At 52.5% G+C, this 23,789-nt stretch overlaps 2 protein-coding genes across 4 annotated transcripts in view; one reads left to right on the top strand and one right to left on the bottom strand.

Annotated features, from left to right (window-relative positions):
* The window catches only part of ITGB4 (integrin subunit beta 4), a 55,475-nt gene extending 45,054 nt beyond the window's left edge, over positions 1 to 10,421 (top strand). The window contains exons 31-40 of one of the 3 annotated variants that reach the window (XM_050919108.1): positions 326 to 508; positions 708 to 839; positions 3,110 to 3,280; positions 3,997 to 4,170; positions 5,747 to 5,896; positions 6,171 to 6,359; positions 6,743 to 6,898; positions 7,279 to 7,443; positions 7,973 to 8,089; positions 8,735 to 10,421. In XM_050919108.1, the coding sequence (XP_050775065.1) occupies positions 326 to 508; positions 708 to 839; positions 3,110 to 3,280; positions 3,997 to 4,170; positions 5,747 to 5,896; positions 6,171 to 6,359; positions 6,743 to 6,898; positions 7,279 to 7,443; positions 7,973 to 8,089; positions 8,735 to 8,874 (1,577 nt within the window). In that variant the 3' untranslated portion in view covers positions 8,875 to 10,421. Of the gene's footprint in view, positions 1 to 325; positions 509 to 707; positions 840 to 1,998; positions 2,523 to 3,109; positions 3,281 to 3,996; positions 4,171 to 5,746; positions 5,897 to 6,170; positions 6,360 to 6,742; positions 6,899 to 7,278; positions 7,444 to 7,972; positions 8,090 to 8,734 lie in introns of those variants that run through there. The other 2 variants (XM_050919109.1, XM_050919112.1) reach the window with 2 other exon arrangements.
* Positions 10,422 to 12,527: 2,106 nt separating this feature from the next.
* On the bottom strand, positions 12,528 to 21,383 carry GALK1 (galactokinase 1). The gene is made up of 8 exons (XM_050919377.1): positions 20,952 to 21,383; positions 18,064 to 18,253; positions 17,211 to 17,330; positions 16,083 to 16,218; positions 14,862 to 15,043; positions 14,048 to 14,198; positions 13,292 to 13,454; positions 12,528 to 12,796 (listed from the first exon to the last, which is right to left on the bottom strand). Exons 1-8 carry the CDS (start codon positions 21,117 to 21,119, stop codon positions 12,725 to 12,727), a joined length of 1,182 nt encoding a protein of 393 aa, XP_050775334.1. The 5' UTR covers positions 21,120 to 21,383; the 3' UTR covers positions 12,528 to 12,724.
* Between the last annotated feature and the right edge of the window lie 2,406 nt (positions 21,384 to 23,789).

Genomic DNA, 23,789 nt, shown 5'->3' with positions numbered 1-23,789 from the left:
AAGATGGAGGGGAAAAGAGCTGGGACTGCCACAGTGACATGAGCACGCCAGCTAGGCAGCTGGCCGAGTGATTGAGCTGCATGCGCAGGACAGGCACTGCAGCTGCAGCGACCACAAAGAAAAAAGCGTGTGTGTGTGTGTCGAGGCTGGGGTGGGGCGGGGTGTGTCGCTGGGTCTTTGTGCTGTTTTCCCTTTCAAACGGGAGGGCAAAGCCTCCTAGCCCAATACAATGGAAGGAGAGGGGAGAGAAGAAATGAAGAGAATAGTATGTGCGATGGGGAGAGAGAGAGATGACCCTTCTGGATGGGTGTATGCTTCCTTGCAGTTCCCTTTGGGCCCATGAAGAAAGTTCTGGTTGAGGAACCGAAGAAGCGCATGGTTCTGATTGAAAATCTGCGGGAGTCACAGCCGTACCGCTACACGGTGAAGGCCAAGAATGGAGCCGGCTGGGGGCCTGAGCGAGAAGCAACGATCAACCTCGCCACACAGCCCAGGCGCCCAATGTCCAGTGAGTGCTTCTTCTGGCCTGGGAGTGCATGGGGAGCGGGGCTTGACACTCTCTCTCCCTCCCTCTCCCCGTTTTAACTTGTCTGTGTCCATGCTAACATGCCCATCCCTGTGGCATCTAGGTGGGTGGTTTCCCTCTGACATGGGAGGGCCCCTCACAAGCAGCATGTTTAATGGTACTGTCTGCCTGCCTGTCACAGTTCCCATCATCCCTGACATCCCAATCATCGATGCCGAGGGTGGTGAAGACTACGACAGCTACTTGATGTACAGCGCGGACGTGATGCGCTCCCCGTCCGGCAGCAAGCGCCCCAGCGTCTCCGATGACTCCGGTATGTGTGCTGTGTTTTGCAAAAAGCGTTTTGTTGATTTCTCTTGACAGCTTTGAACACTGATCCTCCCCTGGGAGAAGGGGACTCGAGAAAGCAAACCAGCAGAGAACCTCCCTTCCGAATGAGGGAGTGATTTACTAGCCACAGTATCAGCACAGATTGTTTTGTTCCTCATTCTGCTGCGAAGGCAGAGAGAAGTCCTAGCTCTGGGAGGACCATGCAGAGGCTGAGCTGCCACCTTGCTTCTGTGCTGCTGCTCTGAAGAGCAATGGAGGCTCAGCCGGGTAGGAACTTTCCATCCATAGGTTGGGCCTCTGCCCGTTGCCATGAGATTAGGGTACAGCGCATAGTCCTGACCTTCTCGCTCCTGGGGATGTTTCTTAGTTCAGCCGTTAGGCCAACGAGAGGGACCTCACTGGGTGGTGGAGCAGACATTTCAGCTAATAGCAGCTTAAGCCCCAGAAGAACCCTCTTGGCCCATGGTATTTGGTTCTCTGCTGTTGTGCTCTGGGGGTGTCCCACTGGTTATGTCAGGGCTGCTAAGATGAACATGGCAGAGTCTCAGCTTGGAATAGCTATTTCAAATGGGAAGAATGAAAGCAACTTGTAATGTGGAGCTGGGGCAACCTTACAGGAGACCTAGGCTGGAGCAGGTTCGACAGTGGCTGAAATGAGGCGTCCCCTGCCTTGTGCACGCTACCTCTGTTACTCTCAACTTTGGGAAGTGATGCGTCCTTGCAGAGAGTAGAGTGTACGTGTAAGGACAGCCCTACGGTGGCCAGCGTTGTGTGCACCTGTGAGCTTCATGGAGTGAGGAGGCCGCTCCTGAGCATGGGAGGACAGTTCTATCCAGCAGTGCCTGTGATGGGGACAGGCGTGCAGTGGGATTGCCAGCCCTGTTCTCAATCCTGATGGAAATGGGGTCAGAGCGCTGGTCTCCCCAGGGCTGGTTGAACCCCCAGTGTCCTGTTCCTCCATTCTCCAGCTCTGTCCCGTGATCTCTGCACAGCAGTAGCCCATCAGTGGGTTTGTCACAGGAGGCAGATGGAGCTGCTCCTGGAGGCTAACCCCAGTATGCTGCAGGTGGCCTGATGGTGGCAGGTTCCCCACTTTGCCTCTGCAGGCCGTGCCAATGTGAGTACTTAAATTGTTCCAAAAGGCTCCAGATGGAAATATGTGCAGCTGCTGGGGGAGGACTTGGATCTTCGCCGCATCACCTGGAGGCTCCCAGCCGAAATGATCCCCCGCCTCTCTAGCAGCAGCTGCTTCTCCTCGGACACCGAGGGTCTCCTCCACGAGGATAGCTCCCACTCTGAGCTGTTGGACAGCGACACAGCCAGCGGCAGCCTGACAAGGAGCGCGACGTCCCGGCCCCAACCAGGTGAAGGCCGGCTTCTTCTGCAGTGAATGTCGTGTCTCGTCCTTCTCCGAGCCAAGAGCGTGGAACTGGGCCCTGCCACCTAACTCCCCCTCTGTACCCACGTTGGTGTTGGCATGAGGCACTGGCCATATGTAGTAGAGTCTGCTTGCAAAGTGTTGTCATGGTCTGTCTGCTCAGGAGAGTGCCAAGGTAACACCCACCTCGGGCATGGACTGGGAACCTGCTAGGAGCTCGCTTCTGCAATAGGCTCGGACCCTTAGGGAAGCAGCAGATCAAAACCGTGTGAAGCCTGTAAGAACAGCCGCCTCCAAGGGGCCACTCCTCATCTTAAGTAACTGCTCTGAAGTAACCCACTCAGGTTTCCAGTGCAAACCTGCAGGACTATTATTCAGAGAGCAGCCTCTAGGAGGCACCTGGTTTCTGCTGCCCCTTTGGGTGGTCATTTAAGAGGGGGTTCATAAAGACCGTTCATGGCGGGGTTTGCTTTTCAGGTCCGGCTGAGATGGGCTCCCGTGTGAAATCTGTGGGAGCCGCCTCCTTCAGTTGGCATTTCTTCTTCTTTTCATTAAGACAAAATATAAACACGTGCTGGGATCAAAAGATCTGACCATTAGGACCTGTGAGGTTGGACCTTAGCAGCCCCCCGACAAGCTGAGCTCTGGAGTTACCTTGGGCACTGCGGGTCGGTTGGGTAGTGTGCAGGGGGTGCAGGTTCCTGTTTGTTTCCCTTGCTGCTGGCTGTGCGGTTGTCACTTGTCTGAAGAGCCGGAGTTATGTTCTCAAACAGCTGGAGAACAGGACAAAGCTGGTGCAGGAGGCATGGAGCCGTGGTATGGTCCCGATGCCTGGACTGCAATTGCTGAGACTGACTGAATTCAATCTTTCCCAGAGCATCTGCCGAATGGCCGGATGGATTTCACCTTCCCCGGCAGTGGGGGCACCCTGAACAGGACCTTGAATGCCAGCTATAACCAGCTGACCTCACACGTGCACCAGGAGAGGAGGCTGATGGGCAGCTCGTCTCTGACCAGAGATTACAGCACAATGACCTCAGGATATGGTGAGTGTCGGGGGATTGGGGCCCTTCCCTCTGCTCCGCCATAGCAGGGACCTGTCTTTCTATGCTCTACCCCTTACTGCGATCTTGGGTCACACCAGCTGGGGGCTCCCTGTACCTCTGGCTCCCAGAGCTCCCTCTCTCTCCACACTGAGAGGGCTGCCTCTGTGCATCCCGACAGGGCACCCTGAGAAAGAGGGGGCTGCCTCCATCCCCCCCCCCAGAGCTTTCTGGGAAAGGGGAGGCTGCCTCCATCCCCGCCTCCCCAAGCTCTCTGGGAAAGGGGAGGCTGCCTCCATGCCTCCCTCCCCTGAGCTCCCTAGGAAAGGAGAGGCTGCCTCCATGGGGCCCCCCAGGACTCTCTGGGAAAAGGGGGATTGCCTCCCTGGGCCCCTGCAAAGCATCCTGGGAAAGGAGGGGCTGCCTCCATGGGCCCCTGCAAAGCATCCTGGGAAAGGGGGGGCTGCCTCCATGGGTCCCCGCAAAGCATCCTGGGAAAGGGGGGGCTGCCTCCATGCCTCTTACTCTATCTCCATGGTTACTTTGCAGCTCGAATTGTTTGAGAGTTGGTCTGGCAGTGGGGATGAGGCTGAGAAGCCCTTTTCATGCTCTCCCTTAAGGCAGCCCTCTCTGTACCGGGGCCCCAGCACACGGGCTGTTCTGGCTTCAGATGCCTTCAATGGTCTCTCTCTCTCTCTCTGTTTTCCACTGTGCTGTAGCCCAGCCAGGGAGGATTCTCCCTTCCATACATGAAGATCCTGGCAGGATGGCCCTGCTGCCCCAAGATGTAGGTGTCAGGAGCAGGGCAAAGGTGAAGGGTTCCTACGCCAGCAATAGCTTTCGGGATTCTATAATCATGACTGATGGGTCCACTGGGATTGCCAAGTATATAGGTACAGCCCATGGCAAAGCCTTGTCCAGTGTCTTCGTAGGTGTCTCTCCGCAGTCATGCATCCCATAACCAGCCCATCCACCCGTGAGCTGTCTGCTGCTCTCCTCCACCAGCTTTGTGTGTGTGCTGATCCGTGCCCCCAACCCTGGCTGCGCCTTCACCACACCACCTTTCCATTTGCAGGGTTCATTGACTTCGTTCAAGCCATGTGAGCTGATTAACCCACCCCGCCTCTAACGACCTCATCGACTTACCGTCTGCGTCCTGCCCTCTTCGCTCCTAACAAGCCGATCATTTTCTGTCTCTCTCCACAGGCCTTGGGGGAGAATGTGTGCCCAATGCAAAACGTCCCTCTGAAACATGCTAGGCAGCTGAGTCATAGAGTGCCTGGCATTGAGGTGCTGGAGAATCTGCTCAACGTTGCATCCATTTGCTGCCATGAGGACAGTGGTTAAGGGCTACCCCTTAACTCTTCCCGCCTTTTGGTTCTGGAGGTGCTATTTGTAGAGAGATCAGGGTGGCCTAATGAACTGAGTACCGGGCTGTGAGCCAGGAGCTCCCAGGGTCTAATTCCTAGTCCCCTTTGATTCACATGAACCTCTTTGCCTCAGTTTCCCCATCTGTAAACCAGGGATAGCAATACTCACCTCCCTAACAGCTTGAATCAATTACTAGGACACGTGACTGCAAAGCACTTTGAAGATGATGGGGGAGGATTGCAAAGACATAAAGGGCAGTTAGGTACCTGAGCCCCACTGAAAGCCCATGGGAGCTGGGTGCTTAACTCCTGTTGACATTCTCCCCCTTGATGAGTGGCTGCCGGCATGGAGAGCCGGGGGAGGATAGTTCAGAGAGAAGCTGGCGGGGGAATGAGCAGCTAGGTAGGTGAGTGTGTGGAAGATAGGAGGGGCCCGTGGGTTAACAGTGTGGATGTGCGAGTGGGTAGGGGCAGCGCCTCTGTGCCTTTCTCTCCAATGGGGGTCTCTGATCCCACCCCCACCCCATCTCCAGCTTGCATGCAGCAAGGCTCAGGGCTGTTAGATGGCTGCTCTGACTCCCCTTCCCCCTCTCCCTGCACAGGCCTGTCAGGCAAAGCACACACTCTAGGGTGCATTCCCTCTTCCCCCAGAAGGCCAGGAGTCCCACTCACTCCCAGGATGTCTTCGAAGCACCAAGCCGCCTGGACATGGTGCTTCAGAGGGAATGAGTTTGACCAAGCTTGGCCCCAAGCCTGCTGGGGAGCTAAGGGGCTGCCAGGGAAAACATCTAGATGTTCTCAGCAATCCCTTCGGTCCCCTGGCTAGAGTCAGGATGTTGCTTCTCCAAGTCCAGAGACTGCAGGGCGCCGTTGTCAGAACCCATTCGTAAACCACTTGACCCCATCTGGCTGCTCTGCTCAGCCCCCAAAGCCCCTCCGGGTAGGTTCTCGGCAGATCCGGCCCGTGGTTGCAGAGAGGACGTTTTGCCACATTCTCCCTGGACTGTAAGGACCATGACACACTGGGGTGTGTCTGTTTCTTTTCCCATCTGCCTCTCGCCTTTGAATCCAAGGTTGTGACTTTCCCTCTTTGCATTAGATTCCAGAATGGCCCTGGGTGTCCCCGACACTCCCACCCGCCTGGTGTTCTCTGCGCTGGGGCCCACCTCCCTGAAAGTCAGCTGGCAGGAGCCACAGTGCGAGAAAGAGGTGCAAGGATACAGCGTGCAGTACCAGCTCCTCAGTGGAGGTCAGTGAGCCCTGTTCGGCTGACGGCTCAGCCCCAGGCGTGAAACGAGTCTTCATGGTACAGCATGGGGCTGGGAAATCTAGAGCGGAACCTGAGTTCCACTGAAGCCAATGGGAGTTTTGCCACTGATTTGAGCAGAGCCAAGATTTTAGGGGGGGGGGGTGTCTATTCCCAGCTCTGCCACAGACTTCTTGGGTGGCTCCCCATGCTCTGTACTGCAGCTGCGGCCCTGCTGGTTGTGACTGTTAGGTGGCACCTGTCTTTCTCCTTCCAGGAGACGTGTATAGACTGAGCATCCCCAACCCCACTCACAACTCGGTGGTGGTGGACAACCTGCTGCCAAACCACTCCTACATATTCAAGGTGAAGGCCCAAAGCGAGGAGGGCTGGGGCCCAGAGAGAGAGGGCGTCATCACCATCGAGTCCCAGGTGGATCCACAGAGCCCGCTGAGTCCTGTACCAGGTGAGAGGGCACGGTGCCGGCTTCACTCCATTCCCGTCTCCCTGTGGCTGGGCAATGAGCCGCGGGACCCTGGTGCGGTGCGTTCACACACTGCTTTGCTGCCTGGGGTTATGGAGGCTGGCCTCAGGGTGCGCTTGGGGTCTGGGGCATGGTGGCAGCACCCCCATGTCGAAGTTTAAGCTCCCAGTTGTTGCTCCTTCACTCCCCCTTTAAAATGAACACCCCCCTCTGTCCTTGAATGCCACTCCCCAATGTGCCAGCTTCAGTTCACTATGCAAACAGCTGAGACTCGCAGCACATTACAGCAGTGACCTGCATAGACCCAGGCTGCTGCTGCTTCTCTCCCCCAGTCCAGCACTGACCTCTCGCTGTTGCTCCTGCAGGTTCACCGTTTACACTGAGCACCCCCAGTGCACCGGGACCCCTAGTGTTCACTGCCCTGAGCCCAGACTCTCTTCAGCTCAGCTGGGAGAGACCCCGCAAGCCCAACGGGGCCATTCTGGGCTACATGGTCACCTGCGAGATGCTGCATGGAGGAGGTACGTTCTTGCTCGGGCTGGGCTGGAAACAAGCCATCGGAGAAGTGACAAACTATCCCTTTGCTGGGGCTAAAATGTAGCACTTTGCAGCTGCAGACCTGATCCAGGAACAGAGCCTCCCACTCCATTCAATCCCTGAGCAGCCTTAGTGGGGAGGGCTGGGCCTGAGACCCAGCCCTGTACTGAAATGGGGATCTTTCGATAGAGAACCGGGGATGAGGGCTGAGATAAGAATAAAGTAGGGCAGGGGAGAAGGGTGGTGGAAACTGCAGGAGGGTAGCAGCTGGGGGGTGAGTGGGGAGGAAGCTGGTGGGAATGATGGTGGGCTTTAGGGAACCATTGTATTCTCTCTCTTCATAGTGTGTTTCTATTTGGATTAGGGGAACCCAGGAATATCTACGTGGAGGGGGACAACCCAGAAACCTCCTTGACAGTGCCCTACCTGAGCGAGAACATCCCCTACAAGTTCAAAGTGCAAGCCAAGACCACCCAAGGGTTTGGGCCAGAGAGAGAGGGCATCATCACCATTGAGTCTCAAGATGGAGGTACCACATTTCTTGTGTATATGCGGGGGAACAAAAGACAACCTGTGGGAGATGGCGGTCATGGGAAGAGCTGGAAACTTGGTCAGGATTCCACGGTTCTCGTTTCACCTCTGCTGGTGAAACAATTTCTGTGCCACAGTTTCGCTATCTGTAGAATGAGGATAATAGATATCTCCCGGGGGCAACAAGGTTTAATGTAATATTTATAAGAAGCTTTGAGATCCTGGGGTGAGAAAGGAGTCTGAGAACTTATTACTTTAGTGCCAACCTTCTTCTTTCGATGACTGTGTATCCCCAAGACCCAGCAGCCACCTCGCAGGGTCCCTTCAGCCTCCCAATCTCTCATGAGCATTCGTCAGTTTTCTTTCTTTAAGGGCTCCTAATGGAAGAGTTATGGCATAAGCTCTCTGCCTAGTGGTATGGGGAGAGGGTCGTAGGTGTTCATTGCTCAGTGATGGATAGCTAGGGGTTCCATGTGATCGTACAGCTCCTGCAACTTTTCCCGGGCTGACTTTTCTCTTCTCTCCAGGAGCTTTCTCACAGTTCGGAGGACAGCAATACATGAGAGAGGAAGTGTACAACCTTCCTGCGGAATACAACACCACCACCACTATCAGCCACTCCTCTCTGGAGCCCTACTACACAGGTAAGGGCTTCCTGTCTGGAATGCTTCAGGCCCTGGAGACGGGGCAGATTGTTGTATGGAGTCAGTCGTGGGTATTGGCCAGTGTAAAGGAAGGTGCCTGGTGTAGTGAAGTTACAGCACAATCCTGACTGCCCATAGATCTCACGCTCCTAGCTTTGCAGACATCCAGAGAGGGGCTACTGGAGGGCTCCTCAAAGCTGTTCAATGCTGGAGGCTTTCAGCAAGGTAGGCGAAAGGAGAAAGGGAGAGGAAAAATGAACAATTTAAAAAATGGTGTTTATATCTCCCCATCCCTTCACCCCTCTGGTGCCAAGGGGTAATGATTTTGAGACACAATAAATTGCTGTCAGTGGGAACTGAACCAACTCCTCTCTGTCCTCGCTGCAGTGCTGCCTGCTCTGCCTCCCCTAGTACTGAGTGGATGCCAGTCTGAAATGTGCCACGGTTGCATTTCCTGAATGCAGCCCAAGTCCTGCTGTGGCTTCGGGCTTCATGTGGGGTCCGGCAGAGAATTTCGTTCCCAACACACTGGCTAGGGCCCAAAAGCGACTGCTCCTCCTGTCTGACAGTCCAGCCGGGATAGAGCCAGGGCAGCACCTCACATAGGCCGTCATGCCCATGGCTGACCTGCTCCTCTTGTTGCAGATGGCATGTTGATGACCACCCAGCGGGTGGAGAGCAGTGGCACCCTCACCAAGCAGGTCACCAAAGAGTTTGTCAGTAGGACCATGATGTCCAGCGGAACACTCACCAAACAGATGGAGGCACAGTTCTTCGAAGCCTGAGCTGGGGAGCGGCTGCCTAAGGGGTGTGCGTGTTCAGACTGCAGAGCTTTTCAGGCAGGCTCATGCTATGGTGAGCTTCCAGGCTCTGGGTCGCCGTGCCCACCCAATCCCACCTGGGCATAGAACTGCAGTGGCACTTGACACACTGGTCATTCCTTTGAAGCCCACCGCCGTGGAGATGGCAAGTCAGCAGATGGGGTGGCAAGTGTGTGATTGGCATTTGGAGCTCTCCGTTTCTGGGCTGGCCGGCCTAGGATCTCCACTGAGTGGTCTGTCGCAGAGGCTTCTCAGTGCAGGGTGATTGGCCAGCCGTTTGTGGAGTCCCGGGTAGTATAATCCTTATCGGCTGACTTTGTGTGTATGTGCTGCCTACCCGTTCTCACACCGCTGGCCTCCCGCTGGGAGTCTGACTGCACTGGGCTTTGGTTTGTATTTAAATGTCCATCTCCTCCTCTGCCTGGTGTGCTACCTGTCGTGCATGGTCATTTCTATTTTTCCAACCTGCTTTTCCCCATTCGTTTCACCAGTGGGAGGCAACGCCATTGTGCTCTGCAGATGTGCACAGGTCTATGGTTTATAAGCCCATGTTGCAGTGTAGATGGTCAGAGTAATCGCTGCATGCCTACTGCACCTGTTTGTGTAAAGCCCCCTGCTGCTAATGTGTGGTACTGCAGTAACAAATTATAGCCTTCATTTGCATAGCATTACCCACAATGCTCTATGATGCAATTTTGCTAACTCTTGTACAGTTTTCCTCGTATAAATATATTTTATTATTTTATAAAGAAACCTAGGTAGATGAGATCTACAATGAGCATTAAGGACACACAGCTTTTGGGAAACATTTGTAATAGCAGAGGCTGGTTAAGGAGTCTGATCCAAAGGCAATGGGAAAACACCCAGTGATTTCAATGGGCTTTAGACCAGTACCTAAATCCTCCACTGTTGATTTCTGCAGTACAGCAACCCAACCCTCTCGATCATCCCATATCGAGGAGCCTGTGTACTGCAAAGCATACAACAGTCCAGTCTTACTGTAGCTACAGCATACACTTGGGCGAAGGCCAAGTAAAGCCTGGAGGACTACAAGGGAAGAATCAGAATTGCTAGTTCAGTGGCGTAGGATCGGAAGAAATGTACTATAAACGGGTAATATTTTTGTTTTCTTGAAAAAGCAACTTGGTTATAAACCTAAGACCCCAAATCCTTATCGGTGTCACTTTCCCCCCAGTGGAGCTTTAATGCAGATAACATTGCATGACTTGTAAAGGCCTTTGATCCCCTGCCCAAAATACTCTCTGTAGTGTATTACATTCCACTGTCACCCAGTACAAGGTGACAGCAGAGAGAGAAGTGGGGGCGGGACGGTCTCTCTCCTTTACAGGGGATGAACTGTTAGCCTCAGCCAAGTAGTTCTTTCCCCAACATCAGCCATTCTCAGACCACACCGGGGCCAAGAGCTGTGCTGGAACCTTGCCGTGCATGGCTACCGCTTGGTGGCAAGGCTGCATGAACCAAGTCGCTACCCAAGTCCTGCTACCCAAGGCTGAGGGCAGTAGGGGCTGTCATGCGTCTGACCATTGTCCAGTGATCCTTTACTAGAGTTATTGCTGTTGTGTCTGGCTTCTGGATCGATGAGGCATCCTAGCATCTTGCCATAACCTTTGCTGAGTTCCCTTCCTGCTGCTTCCCAACCCGGTGGTGCTGGAATCTCTCTATGTTCACTTTCCCTAGCGCATTCGTGGCAATGGGTGGGGGGAGGGGGAGCTTTGCTTTTCTGTCCCACATGCCTCTGCAAACACTGCACTAAGTTATGCCAGCGGGGTGACTCGTTCGTATGTTTCACTTCCCAACCCTCTCCCCGAGGGGGGAGTCTTTGAAGCGAGCGATTCTTATCATAATGTACAGTACTAACCGCAGGGCTTGTGTGCTAAGTTCCATAGCCACACATCCAACCCAGCTGTGCCGATGTTTAATATGGCTCTTAACCTAAACGCTTAAGGGAAGATTTGCAAAGGCCCAAAGGGTAGCTAAGTACTCAACTCCCATGGGAAGTCGGTGGGAATGGGGCAGCTCCTATTTATGCTGTTGAAAATCTCCCCCTAAGGCCCTCCAGGCCGTTGCACAGCGTTAGCTGGCTGAACAAGAGCTGAAAGAGCGTGGGCCAAAAGCTAGAGATGTGGATTGGGAGGCAAAACCCCTAGGGGGTTCTAGTCCTGGCTGCACCACTGACTCCTTCCCTGAGCTTGGGCAAGACACTTAACACCCTGGTGCCATGTGGCACATCTGTCAGACGGGGATGGTAGGACACACCTTTGAAATCTACCAATGAGAAATGCTCTTGAATTGCTTCTTGTTTGACATTTGGCTCTGAAGGGGTCTGAGCATGGACTGGTTCAACTTCACCCTCAGCCGACTAGCATAGGAGCTGCTCCTGAGCATTTGGGAAACTGTTCCTAGTAAGAACGGCAGCTCCCACCTTTCATGGGTAAGGCCAGTTTTCAAAGGTTGCGGAACAAAAACAATAGCTGCCCTTATTCCCTGGAGGTGTCATTGGTTTTATTGAAGCAGACTATGGAACTTCTCTGCCATTCCTCGAGAACCAGGGAGAGCTCCCAGGACAGACCATTTCAAGGGCTCAGTCTTGCACCTGGCTTCAGTGGGAATTTTGCCACTGATTGCCATGTGAGCCAGACCCGTGTGTGTGTGTGATTGATATACACACGTTCTCCCCATTGTGCATGACCATCCTGTCCTAAACGTAGGTGGGAACTGGGGCTAGTTCAGTTCTTGATCTAAATACAAGAAGCCTGGTCTGTTAGAAATTAAACCAAATGTGGTTTTACACAGCCCATTAGCAATATTTAGTTACTGAATGAATGTCCGGTTGGCCTTATATTTCAGTTCCTGGCTTCCAGGGCTCTCGGCTACTACTTTTTTTTCCTAGACATGGACGTATTTTCAGCTAAAGTGGAACTTCACCAACACCACACCACATTGACTCCAGCCTCCGTCGCTGTGCATCACAGCACTTTGTACTGTAGTTATAACACACTGATTCGCTGCCACGGGAGAGTTCATACAATAATTGTAACCAAAGAGTTAATTCAGGTTATCTGGGGCAGAATGCAGCCTGTTGGATGATCCCAATTCTAACAACCTGCCCTGTTAAAAGGTTTGTACGGAAGAGCCACAATAGAACATATCTCATGAAAGCTACAAAAAAGTGGTTAAGTACAATTGTTGGCACATGAATGTTTCCGGTGTGTACCAAGGAACAGTCTGTCCGCAGGTGTTCTGGACCACATGGCTTTATATTGCACTTAATAAACAATTTTCTCTATAGTCTGGCTGCCCCATTTATTGCAAAAATTCAGAGGTAAAGATTGGCAGTTGTGCCAGCTGGCAAGGGATGAGTTACAGGGGCTAGGATGTACCACGCTCCCAGCATACGAGTGATGCCTTCTCTTGGGGTACTTGGCACATGGCCCTTGGTCATCTTAGTCCCTATGCGTCCCTTCAGTAATTAGTAATGGCTTGCATAAAGCTTAGTACACTGCCACTACACGTTGCCCAGACCACCACTGTAATCTGGAGATCAGAATATGGTCTCCAGTGGTTTGGACTGAGATGGTTAAGTCAAGTGGCAGAACTGTTGTGCAAAATTAGTTTTATTATTTGAGTGGCACAGATTTGTACATTTCCCTGTGTTCCATTGTGAAGTTAGAAGTTAGGGTCATGTTTGGTTTCCTTCAGGAGGACGCGAGAAGGCAGCTGGCTCAGGACTTTTCCTCTGATGCCGTTCAGGACCCTGAGTCCGAGAGCCCTATGCAGGAAGGGAAGTCACTCCTTACAGAGGTTGTGCCTTTGCCCCATCTGAAGGCATGGTGAAATAGAAAGTAGCTGTGCCACTGTACTTCTCCTAGGAGACAAAAGGAGAAGCAAACACTGAAGAGTCCAACAGAGTCTGCATGCTAATGCAATGGGCCACACAATCAGAATGCATTCAGGGAAGCTACTGCCAGACTGAGCATTATTGGCCCCCAACCACAACTCATTTCATATACACTTCGGTACAACCATCTGATGGGACCAGTAAGATGGTCACACTGAGACTAGCGCCCTAGCGAGCCAAAGGTCCTATAGCCCCATTACCAATCCATGTCCTCCAGGCAGTGTCTCCAGCTACGTGTCACTTTGCTTATTCACTCTCCTGGGATATTCTCTGGAACACTCATCTGTCTCACTATCCCAGGCTGATTGAGCAGCCTTTTCAGCCACCTTCCATGGGCGGCCTCCTCCGCCTTGACCTTGCCTGGTCAGAATTCTCCACTCACATTGGTGGAGCCAAGCTCTGCACTGCAAGTCCTGAGACCAGGCTGAAGGCCAGAGTTATGGCGTTAGAAGAGCTACATACCTTGATGTGCTGCACAGCTTCCTCTGCTGCTCCAGCCTCCAGCAGCGTGACCGTGCAGCCTCCGAAGCCTCCACCTGTCATCCTGCTGCCATAAACCCCACTGACTTCCAATGCTGCAGCCACCAGTTCATCCAGCTCAGGACAGCTGACCTCATAATCATCCCTGGGAAACACAAACCAGAGTCTGGGCAGCCTGCCAGTGCTGCATCCCTGTACACACATTCCTAACACACCCAGCCTTATAGCACCTGGCTGCAGTGAGAGATGGAAGAGTCGTTTGATTCCTCCTGAGGTCCAATTTCAGGCCAGTCCTAGAAACACATGCATTTGCTAGCCAAAATGGAAAGGGCAAAGCCTCTCAAAGTGCAGGCCCAGCTGCTGGGATTCCTGGCACGTTTCCTTCAGTGATAGGGGTATTGGGTAACTGGCCATGGGCATGCTTGAGGAGCAGGGGCAGAGGCCTCCTTCTGAATCCTCTGGTACAGACCAATGCCAAGGCAGTAGAACAGACTCTTTTCTGCAGTTATTCCTAAAGTCTGTCACTTATTGCAGGCTTCCCACCTGCTTCCCCCTCCCCCCCCACCCCCCCGGAATGGTGAGCGGTGGGAGAGACGAGGTAGGACACTGCATGGGAAATCTCATGGTTGAAGCTGTCCACCTTGCTCTCCTTCTGTCCCATCCTTGGGCCCTGAGAGCTACTGCTACCCTACCCCCGGCTGCAGTGTCCCTATCCAGTGGGGCTGGCGACGCCCGTACCGGAGGGAGTTGTGACTTTCCACCATCAGCCTCCCGAATGTCCTGTAGTCCTTGGCCTGCAGCGCCTGCGCCGCCCGGGAGGTGCGCTCTATTTCTCCGATGACGTGCCTCGCACGCCGGTACACCTCCTCGCTCAGCAGGGCCTGGGCAGCTGGAGACGCACAAGGCTAGACTGAAACGTGACCCATGGCCTAGAGCCTCCAAATGGCACCAGCTGGAATGGAGCCCCATGCTGTCAGCACCTTCTGAGTTAACTTCTCTATTTGCCCCCCAGAGTCACCAAGCTCACTCCATATGCAGTCCCTGCCCCTCTTCCCCCCCCCAAAGTCACCAAGCTCGCTCCCCACACCATCCCTCCTCACCCCCCCAAAGTCACCAAGTTCATTCCCCACACTGTCCCTGCCCCCTCCCCCTCCCCACAAAATCACCAAGTTCTTACCACTTCCCCCCCCACACACACACACAGTTGCCAAGCTTACTCCCCACACAGTCCCTGCCCCTTCTCCCACCATCTTCCCACCCCCCCATGGTAGTCAAGCTTGCTCCCCTGCCCCTCTCCCACTGCCTCCTCCCCCTACCCATACTCACCAAGCTCGCTGCCCACATCGTCCCTGCCCCCTCCCACTGCCTTCCTCCCCCTAGTTGCCAAGCTCTCTCCCTACACCATCCCTTCCCCCTCCCACTGCTGCCCCCGTCACCAAGCTTGCTCCCTACACCGTCCCTGCCCTGCCCCTCCATAGACAAGCTCGCTCGCCACACAAGATTTAGGCTGCAGCAGACAGTCCTGGTGACCCAAGGAAGACGTTGCATTCACCCTCCAAGTCGGCCATACAGGCCTCCCTCAGACTGGCCTTGCCCAGAGCCTTCGCTGCCTCCTCGCACTGGTGCCGGCGCGTGGGGTACTCGCTGCCTGTCAGCGCGTGCCGTACGTTGGAGTTGGTGATGAGAACCACTAAGCTGGGGTCGGTCAAAGGCAAGAGGAAAGTCTCCAGCGACCTGGAACAGAGGTCACAGCAGGGTCACAGGGACGGGACTTCCTGTTTCAACCTGAGCCCCTGATGAGCTGGGAGCTGCATCGGAGCAGCCACTTCGGCACCCCTTAGAAGCCTGCATTACAGCGAGGCCATGGACATCACTCTGAGGCTCAGAGCCACCTAGGAACAAAGTCAGTGTTAGAGCTGCTCTCCACCCACACAGCTGGGAGGCTGGCATCTCTAAAGGGGCAGAGTTAAGGTGATTTGGGCACTTTGATGCTGCATTTTCATCATCTCACCAATTGTACTGCAGTAACAGCCACAGGTCCAAGTCAGGGCTCTATCTTACTAGAGCCTCCATGTGCAGATAAAGCTAGTCCTCCCCGCACAGAGCTTACCCTCTACATAAGCTACTCCAAGTGTTTGGGGGCTCTTCAGTTTAACCTTAAGCTCTCTGGGGCTGTCATTTATTCAGTGTTTGCACAGCACCTAGCATGTGGCCAGTAGGCACTACTGCAATGGAAACATTCAATAGTAACTTTGGAGTTCCTGGCCCTCCAAGGATGGGTTTTACTGGCAATGATCCTGTAAGGATTTCTGTCAGGGTTTTACTGTTTAAGTCATTCCATTCCCATAATAATAACCCTGTGGAAGGCTATCCAGCATCCACAGCCATGGAGCCATCTTGTGGCCCTATCCCAAGATCTCTGTGGCTTGTGTGTGTGTGGAAAGCTGGGGGGCGCTGGATAGTGGGGACTGTGACCCTTTGTCACTGGCCGAAGGTCACAGGAGGCTACTAGTTCCAGTGGGGAGCAGCTCACATGCTGTTCAGATCCCCAGGCTAGGCTTGCCCTTGCCCAGCCAGCTAGACACTATACATAAGGCCCCTCTGTAGTGTAACTCTTAATGTAACGGGTGTCTGGCCCTACACCTCTCCAAGCCTCTGTTATGAGGCTTAGTGGGCAGATGATCAGGCTTCGAGATCCTCGGAGGAAAGGTGCTGTAGAAGTGCAGAGTATCATCATGAAATGGTAAAATAAGCTTTGTGTCCGTGTCCTGACCTGCAGTCTATCAGCAATGCATGGCCCTCTTTGCCCATCACAGATATGAACTGGTCCATGATCCCACAGGGCATACCAGCAAAGGTGTGCTCAGCCTTCTGGCATGCCAGAGCCTTGGCTACCAAGTCCCCATCATCTGTGCCAAATGAGAAAGAGCTAGATTAGCATGGTGCCTGCTTCGTGCCATTTCCCACCTGGCCCCAGGGACGGGATGGGGGGTTGGGAATTAGTTCATTTTCACTGTCTTTCATTACAGAGCCAGCACTGCAGCTGCCTGTTTAAAAGGGCTGGAGTTATAGCTAGAGATCGCTCCCAACTAAAACCTGGCTGCGTCAGGCAGTTCGGACTCCAAATCCAAATTCTGTGGCTTGAACCTATCTCTGCTAATAACGTTTGCAGCTATGCAAGCAAAGGGGAATTGCAGCCCGGGTGAAATTCACCCCCTGCAGACAGCCTGCACATGGTCTCCGAACAGAGCTTAAGGGAGGTATAAACCTTGCATATACCATATTCTGCGCTTAATTCTGTTGCTGATCACATGCCAGCTGGGGTCACAAGGACTCTTCCCCACCCACGTGCAATACTGCACAATCTAGGCACACTCTTCCCCAGTGTGAGGGGCACATTTGTCTTTTTCTCAGGCATCACATGTGCTGGCCACTATCTCAGACAGGGTACCAGGCTGCATGGACCCATTCAGTCACCATATGTTGGATGCCACATTCTTCAGCCAGAATTTGATCGGATACACTCACAGGGAAGGGTGGAAGTGCTGCTATATATCACACTTGCTCCCAAAGGAGCATTCCCCACCCACCCTGGCCAACCCAAAGAATTTCCTGATTGATTCTCAACAGAGAGAGAGAGAGTTCCTATTAGTCCTGTGCAGAGTTAGCCAGGGATCTGGAGGGGCCCTGCTGGAAGGGATGGGCTCCACCTCTGCGAAGGGGGAGCAGCTCAGTGGCTGTGATGCAGCTCTCAGTGGTGGCGAAGGGGAGAAGTGGAATCACAGCAGCTCCTGTAGTGTCTCTTGGCCAGCGCCTGGACTAGGCACAGAGGATCGATCCCATTAGAGAGGTTCTCTCCTGCACTAGGCTTGTGGAGCTGATGAACCGGCTGTTGTGTTACCTGGGCAGAGCTGCTGCAGAAAGGTATATGTAGCCACTTCCAGAGAGGCTGAACTAGACAGGCCACCACCCAGCGGGACGTTACTGGCTATCACTGCGTTGAAGCCCGGGAGAGGACCAGCTGTAATGGAGACAAAAAACAAAGGGGAGAAGGAGAATAAGCCCATCCAAAGACAAGACAGAAAATGAAGTGGACTTGGACTGGTGACACTCCTGGGAGTACAACACCCCATGGGAGGCAGCTGCCATTGGAGAGAGGCTGGGGGAACCACGTCCAGTTTAGAAAGGCCAGTAGCCATCAGGCTGTGTCTGACCGGATAGAGGGCAGGTGAAGGCCGTCTCAAAGGAGACGAGTACCACAGCTCTAATGAGCTGGTTCAAGGCCCATCTTTAACTCTTCCGCTCTCGCTCCCATGAGGTAATCCAAACAACCAAGCTGTATCCTCATACCACGCTTGGCCCACTGCTGTTTGGTCTCCCTATAGTTGCAGCCCAGTGCTGGGGCAGCAGCCTCAGGGAGAGGGAAGGGCAGTGGAGGAAGATATCCCTTACTCACCGCCAGTTCCGCCATGGAGCAGTCACTTCTGGGAGCAGGAAGGCAGGCTGCCTGGTGAAGGCAGAGAGATGGCACCTGGGTTTCAGGCACTGTCTTGTAGTAGCAGACAAGACACAAATGGAAGAGCAGCTGCAGGAATCAGCTGGGTTTCACTAATGTTCAGCTGGAAGTGAGGCTACAGTTGTTCCTAGTTCTGTCCCAGTCCCACTGTAACATCCACCCTCCCAACCATAGCACGCTGCATCCTGAGAGCCTGCAGGAACATTGCTCCTGCTGCCCAGGTGCGTTTGGACCTTACCCCGGTAATGCTGGATCACGCCCTTCACATAGTTGGCCCAGTGAGGTTCCCCGGGCCTCAGGGTGTTTCCTTCTGTCGGAGCTGGAAACTGCACCCTTTTGGGCTCCTCTGCCTCCTCCGCGGTTGTAATGATGGATATCGTTCCATCCCGCCTTGGGCTCCCGACCAGCACAGTGCCCAGCTGCAGGGCCTGCAGAGAGAGACGTTGGCTGAACCCCACCCAGTGCAAAAGGAAATGAGGGAAACCTGCAACAGGTCCTGCTTCCGAAAGCCAGTGCAACTGACAGTGCAGAGATATCCAAGGGTCTTGGCATTACGGCTGGGATCCTTCTCCCACTGGGAAACTGGCCATAGGGAGCAGGCTGGAGCCCCAAGGAGGAGGAATTTCCCACTCTCTATGAACCGGTTGCTATTTTGTGCCTCTTATCACAAGGATGGCAATGGCCTTGCTGCCATGTCCTGCAACTGAGAAACCCAAACAACCTTAACGTTGCCCCCAGAGAGATACCAGCCTTCCTACACACAGTGGCAGAATTATACACGTGTGCAGAGATAATGCTCTTAGGATTGCCTCCTCGTCAGGATTTTATTCCCTGGGTCAGTTTGTTCGCATGAAAAGCGGCCTTGAATAAATTAAAAAAAAAAACAAAAACCACACTGATTCCCCCTCCCAGAGCAGGAGACGTAAAGACATTACTGTGCTGTGCTAGCTCTTTGGTGGCCTGTAGGAAACCAGTATAGTGGCTTCCGCCTAGCTGCTAGTGGACAGGTCATTGCATCACAAATGCCATCCTCACAGCCCAGGCTCTATGGAAAGTGAAGGCATCAGACTAGCTTTTTCTCTTAGGGTTTCCCAATGTTACCACTGCCAAATAAAGTCCTAGTCAAAGATCAAGTTACTGGAGTCAGGATTTGCCCCAGGCAGTCAGAAGGGGCAAAAAACTCTGTCTGCATCAACACGTGTTTGCAAATTAAAAGTTAGAGGGGCAGAAACTACAGAGTGAGAAAAGAAAAGGAGGAGAATTAAGCAGTTTAATTGCCCAGTGGTTGCTTCAGGACATACTTTCGGAATAGGGGAAGGGCAGTACAATCCATCTGTAACCTCATTTACCCAGGACCATGTTACCTGTCATGCTCAGCGGTGAGATTGCAGCTCTGAAGGAGATGGAGTTGTAATTACAGGCCAGGCCCATGATTGCCAAAAGACAGGCTCCCAAATCCATATTTAAGCACCTAAATAAGTGGCACGATTTTCAAAAACCCTGTTGAGCATGGGAAGTCAAAGGGCACTTAGCACCTTTGGAAATTAGGCCATTTATTTAGATGCCAGAAAAAAGGATTGAGGAGCCATCCACGGTTGGAAATCTTGGCCTAAAGCTGTTTTCCCTAGCGCTGTGCCCACAGGGTGGTGCTCTAAGTCTGCTGTCTGACACTTGTTCGTTTCCTGGAATGGCAGGAAGATGAGAATGATTCCTACCTTCTCCAGTGAGTCACCCTGTGCCCTAGAATTCTCATTTGGGGAAGTTAATCCAAGCCCAGGCCAAGAGGCTGCTAAGAAGTGCTTCCAACACACACAGCATGTCTGGCAGTATTGCCACTGGATAGCCACAGCTAGGTCAAAAACCATTACACGGTGATGGGGGAAATCTTAAGTTTACTAAACCGGGGGACTTATTGTCCTAAGGCCTGATTTTTATCCAGAAGAACAGCTGTACTAGGTCAGACCAAAGGGCCATCTAGCCCAGTATTCTGTCTTCTGACAGTAGGGTGATCAGATGTCCCGATTTTATAGGGATAGTCCTGATATTTGGGGCTGTGTCTTATATAGGCACCTATTACCTCGCAGCCCCGCCCCGATTTTTCACATTTGCCGTCTGGTCACCCTATCTGACAGTGGCCAATGCAAGGTACCCCAGAGGGAATGAACAGAACAAGTAATCATCAAGTGATCCATCCCCTCGCTCATTCCCAGCTTCTGGCAAACAGAGGTTAGGGACACCTTCCCTGCCCATCCTGGCTAATAGCCATTGATGGGCCTATCCTCCATGAACTTATCTAGTTCTTTTTTGAACCCTGTTACAGTCTTGGCCTTCACAACATCCTCTGGCAAGGAGTTCCACAGGTTGGCTGTGCACTATGTGATAAAATACTTCCTTTCAATTGTTTTAAACCTGCTGCCTATTAATTTCATTTGGTGACCCCCAGTTCTTGTGTTACAAGTCTAAATTACACTCTCTTATTTATTTTCTCCACACCACTCATGATTTTATAGACCTCTATCGTATCCTCCCCCTCCCCCCCATCTCTTTTCCAAGCTGAGAAGTCCTCGTCCTCACATGGCAGATGCTCCAGACCCCTAATCATTTTTGTTGCCCTTTTCTGAACCTTTTCCAGTTCTAACCTAATCCAACCCGACATCCGGAGCCGAGTGACTTGGTTACCGTTTGTAGGGCACTGTGCTGATACAGGCTGTAGCAGAGCGGGAAGAATTCAGGACTGATAGTTTTGACAGTTAATATTTTGCTGGGACTGGGAGCAAGTCTGAGTGTTGTGATTCTCGCGGGGGGAGGCTCTTTATTCCGCCACCCTCCTGGGGCAAGGGGCGGTTCCTTTTGTGGGTCTCTCTGCGGTGACGCCCCGTGCAACAAACACGCGGGACAAGTGTTCGTCTCGCGAGCCAGGGGGCTGCAGAAACACGGAGGGAGGCAGCAACGCGGAGGATCCTGCTCCCGACCCTCGCAACAATGCGGACTTGACCCCCCCCCCGCTCCTCTGTGAAAGAGCGGGATGGTACCGAAGTGCCTGGGGTTACTGCGCCCAACTCGCGGGGCCGGCATGAGCACAGCCCAAGCAATGCTTCGGCGGGCTGCCCCCGCCCAGCCCCTTACCATAGGCAGCACGAAGCCCTGGTTGTAGTCTGTGTGCTCTCCGATCAGGTTCACCCTGCCGGGGGCTGACACCGCGATCTCAGGGTCCGCCCCTGCAAAGGCCCCTCGGTACGCCTCCCGGGCCTGCGCTAGCAGCGAGCCGAGATCGGCCTCCCTTCGCCGGGCCATGCTCGGCTGGGGCTAGGAGCGCGGGGTTGCAACCTTCCACCGCGGAACGCCCAGCTGGAGCGACAACTCCCGGACCATGTCGCGTGGGCCTCCGCCCGCTTCCTGCCTGCGCTGGAGGCTTCGTTCCTGCCCCGCCCCTTAGCCTGGAGCCGGTGAATTCCTTTAGCTCGGGTCAGTCATTTCCCCTCCCACATCAGGCGAGTTAAATAGCAACTCTGTTCAGTGATTAACTCTTTGCATCTTCCACCAGAGGATCTCAAAGCGCGCCAGAAGGGTGCACCCTAAAAGCAGAAAGGACCCCCCCCCCAGCCACACAATGGGCGAGCTGCCTATATGCTCCAGGTGCTGTAGAAAACCCCACGTCTTCCTTTGGGACGCTCTGGCTCTAAAGGAGGGGCTGCAGCAGTGGAGAACCAGGGAGCATTTGCTGGATGAAGTGTGATGTTTCCTGTGCAGGGTGGGTTTCCCAGGAGAGAATTGCTTTTGGCGAAGGAGTGGCCATTCCGTCGGTACCTACAGCACTTCTCAGGCCCTGAGAATAGTGAAGGGACAGTTTGCACTTTTTTCTAACACTAGCTTAGCTCTACTGGTGTTAGCTACCTTGGAAATCCTAGTGTAGAGGGGCCACTGGCTGCTGCTGTTTTTACAGTACTCATTAGACCTGCCCTGATCATGGGTACTTGGCACAGTGTTAAAAACCCTGGTGGTAGCTGGTGACCTGTCTACAGCGTTCCCAGTGTTGCTAACAGAGGTGAGCAATGTATGGAAAATGACCTTAGTGCAGCCAGAGCTTCAGATATGAGGGTAGAGTGCGGCTGTCTCGGGCAAAGGGGCAGGAAAGGAGAGGCAGAGGAGATGGCCTTTTTCTGGGGTGGTTCTCCAGATTCACATAGTTCCAAATGAATGTCCCAGGAGCTCCATTGGATCCAAAAATGCCCATTTGCATCACAGGCATGTTGAATTTATTTGAAAAACAAACCCCATTTTTTAGTTTTCAGCAACCTGCCCCCCCAAAAAAGTGTTTGTCAGTTGCAATAAATAAATACACAAAATATTTAAAAACCAGTTTTGTTAGTTTGATTTTTCAATGGAAACGAAAAAATAGAAGAAAAATTCTTTTTTCCCATTTTTGTTAAACATTTTTTTGCAAGTGACAAAATCATTTATTGAGGGGGGGGGGGTTTAGCCGTATGGCCTTCCCTCTCCCTGCTGGCTCAAGCTCTTCCATCCATCTTTACTGCATTTATCACAGTGGTGTCAGCCTCTCCACCTACTAGAAAGATCTGCCTTTTATATGTGCAAGTTCTAAATCATGGGGTTTGGGATTCATGTGTTACCATCCCACCTTTATTCCGCTGGAAGGAAGCATGGCATATTAACTAACAGCCTCTCAGTAACTCTTTTAAGAAGCCAGGTCATTTTATGGATGAGGGGACTGAGGTCTGGAGAAGTTTAAAAAAAATGGTATAAGGTTTTGGGATGCATTGCATGAAGGATGCTATATGAAATAAAATGTATTAATTATTGATGATGATTAATTATATGTGGCATTATGAGATTGCAGGGCTACCAGCAACATTTCCTATCTGTAACCTGTTTCAGGGTGGTACCCAGGTTAGTCTGTATCAGCAAAAACCATGAGGAGTCCTTGTGGCACCTTATAGACTAACAAATTTATTTGGGCATCAGCTTTTGTGAGCTAAAACCCACTTCTACATCTGATGAAGTGGGTTTTAACCCAGGAAAATTTATGCCCAAATACATTTGTTAGTCTCTAAGTTGCCACAAGGACTCCTCGTTGTTTTTAATCTGTAAGAGCAATGTGTCATTCAGGTGAGCTTTTTCAGTTTGCAAATGTCCAGAGAATCCTTAAGTGAGTTGCGGATCTATCTAATGTAGCAGTTGTTTTGATAGGACTCATCTTTGTAGTTTCTAAGCAATATTATAGCAGTAAAATTGAAGGCACAAATATTAATTAAAAAACCCTTTCATTTTCATGGGGAAAGGCTTTACAATGTGTGTTTCAATGAGATACTAAAATTTCATCAGGTTAGTTTTAAATCTTACTGTCATGCCTGGGACTAACGTAAGATGCAGAGTCCTATTTGTCATTGCAAATACCCCTAGTTTGGCCTTGTTAATTATTGTAGTCTGATGGAATTGTTTGTTTGTAGTGCAGACAGTAATGTGAAGAAATGTAGTTGATTGGCCGTTGTTGCATTTGGAGATCATGATGTTTGTTTAATAGGAACTAAAAGACACATTCGGGAATAATAAGTAATGATAATGAGGTCTGGATTTTCCTTGGCCCTCCACAGAGGTGTCAAGATGCAACCCAGCCACCTCAGGTCTGTTTCTCTGATAAGCGTCATCACGCCGCTGACTTGTTGCAGGATAATAAGTATCAACATTCCAAAGCCGCTGGACCAGCCTAAAATCTTTTCCGGGGGGAGGTGTCTCTATCACTTACTAATCATTCACCCCAGACCACCATCCCGAGAGCATGATTCGTCTTCCTCCAGGACAGCTGATGAGATTATTCCAGCTTTCCTAATGCACAGCCTTGTATTGGGCTCCCAGCAAAGCTCCTGAACTGGGCCCTGCCCCCTCTGCTCCCCCCTGTCTGCTGCAGAGAGAGTGGCATCTCCCAGTATGTTGCCCTGTGTTTGC

This window comes from Gopherus flavomarginatus, chromosome 12, assembly GCF_025201925.1.
Source record: "Gopherus flavomarginatus isolate rGopFla2 chromosome 12, rGopFla2.mat.asm, whole genome shotgun sequence".
Taxonomy (NCBI): domain Eukaryota; kingdom Metazoa; phylum Chordata; order Testudines; family Testudinidae; genus Gopherus; species Gopherus flavomarginatus.
Note: the sequence above shows the minus strand (reverse complement) of the source record. Positions and strands in the feature narration are given on the sequence as shown.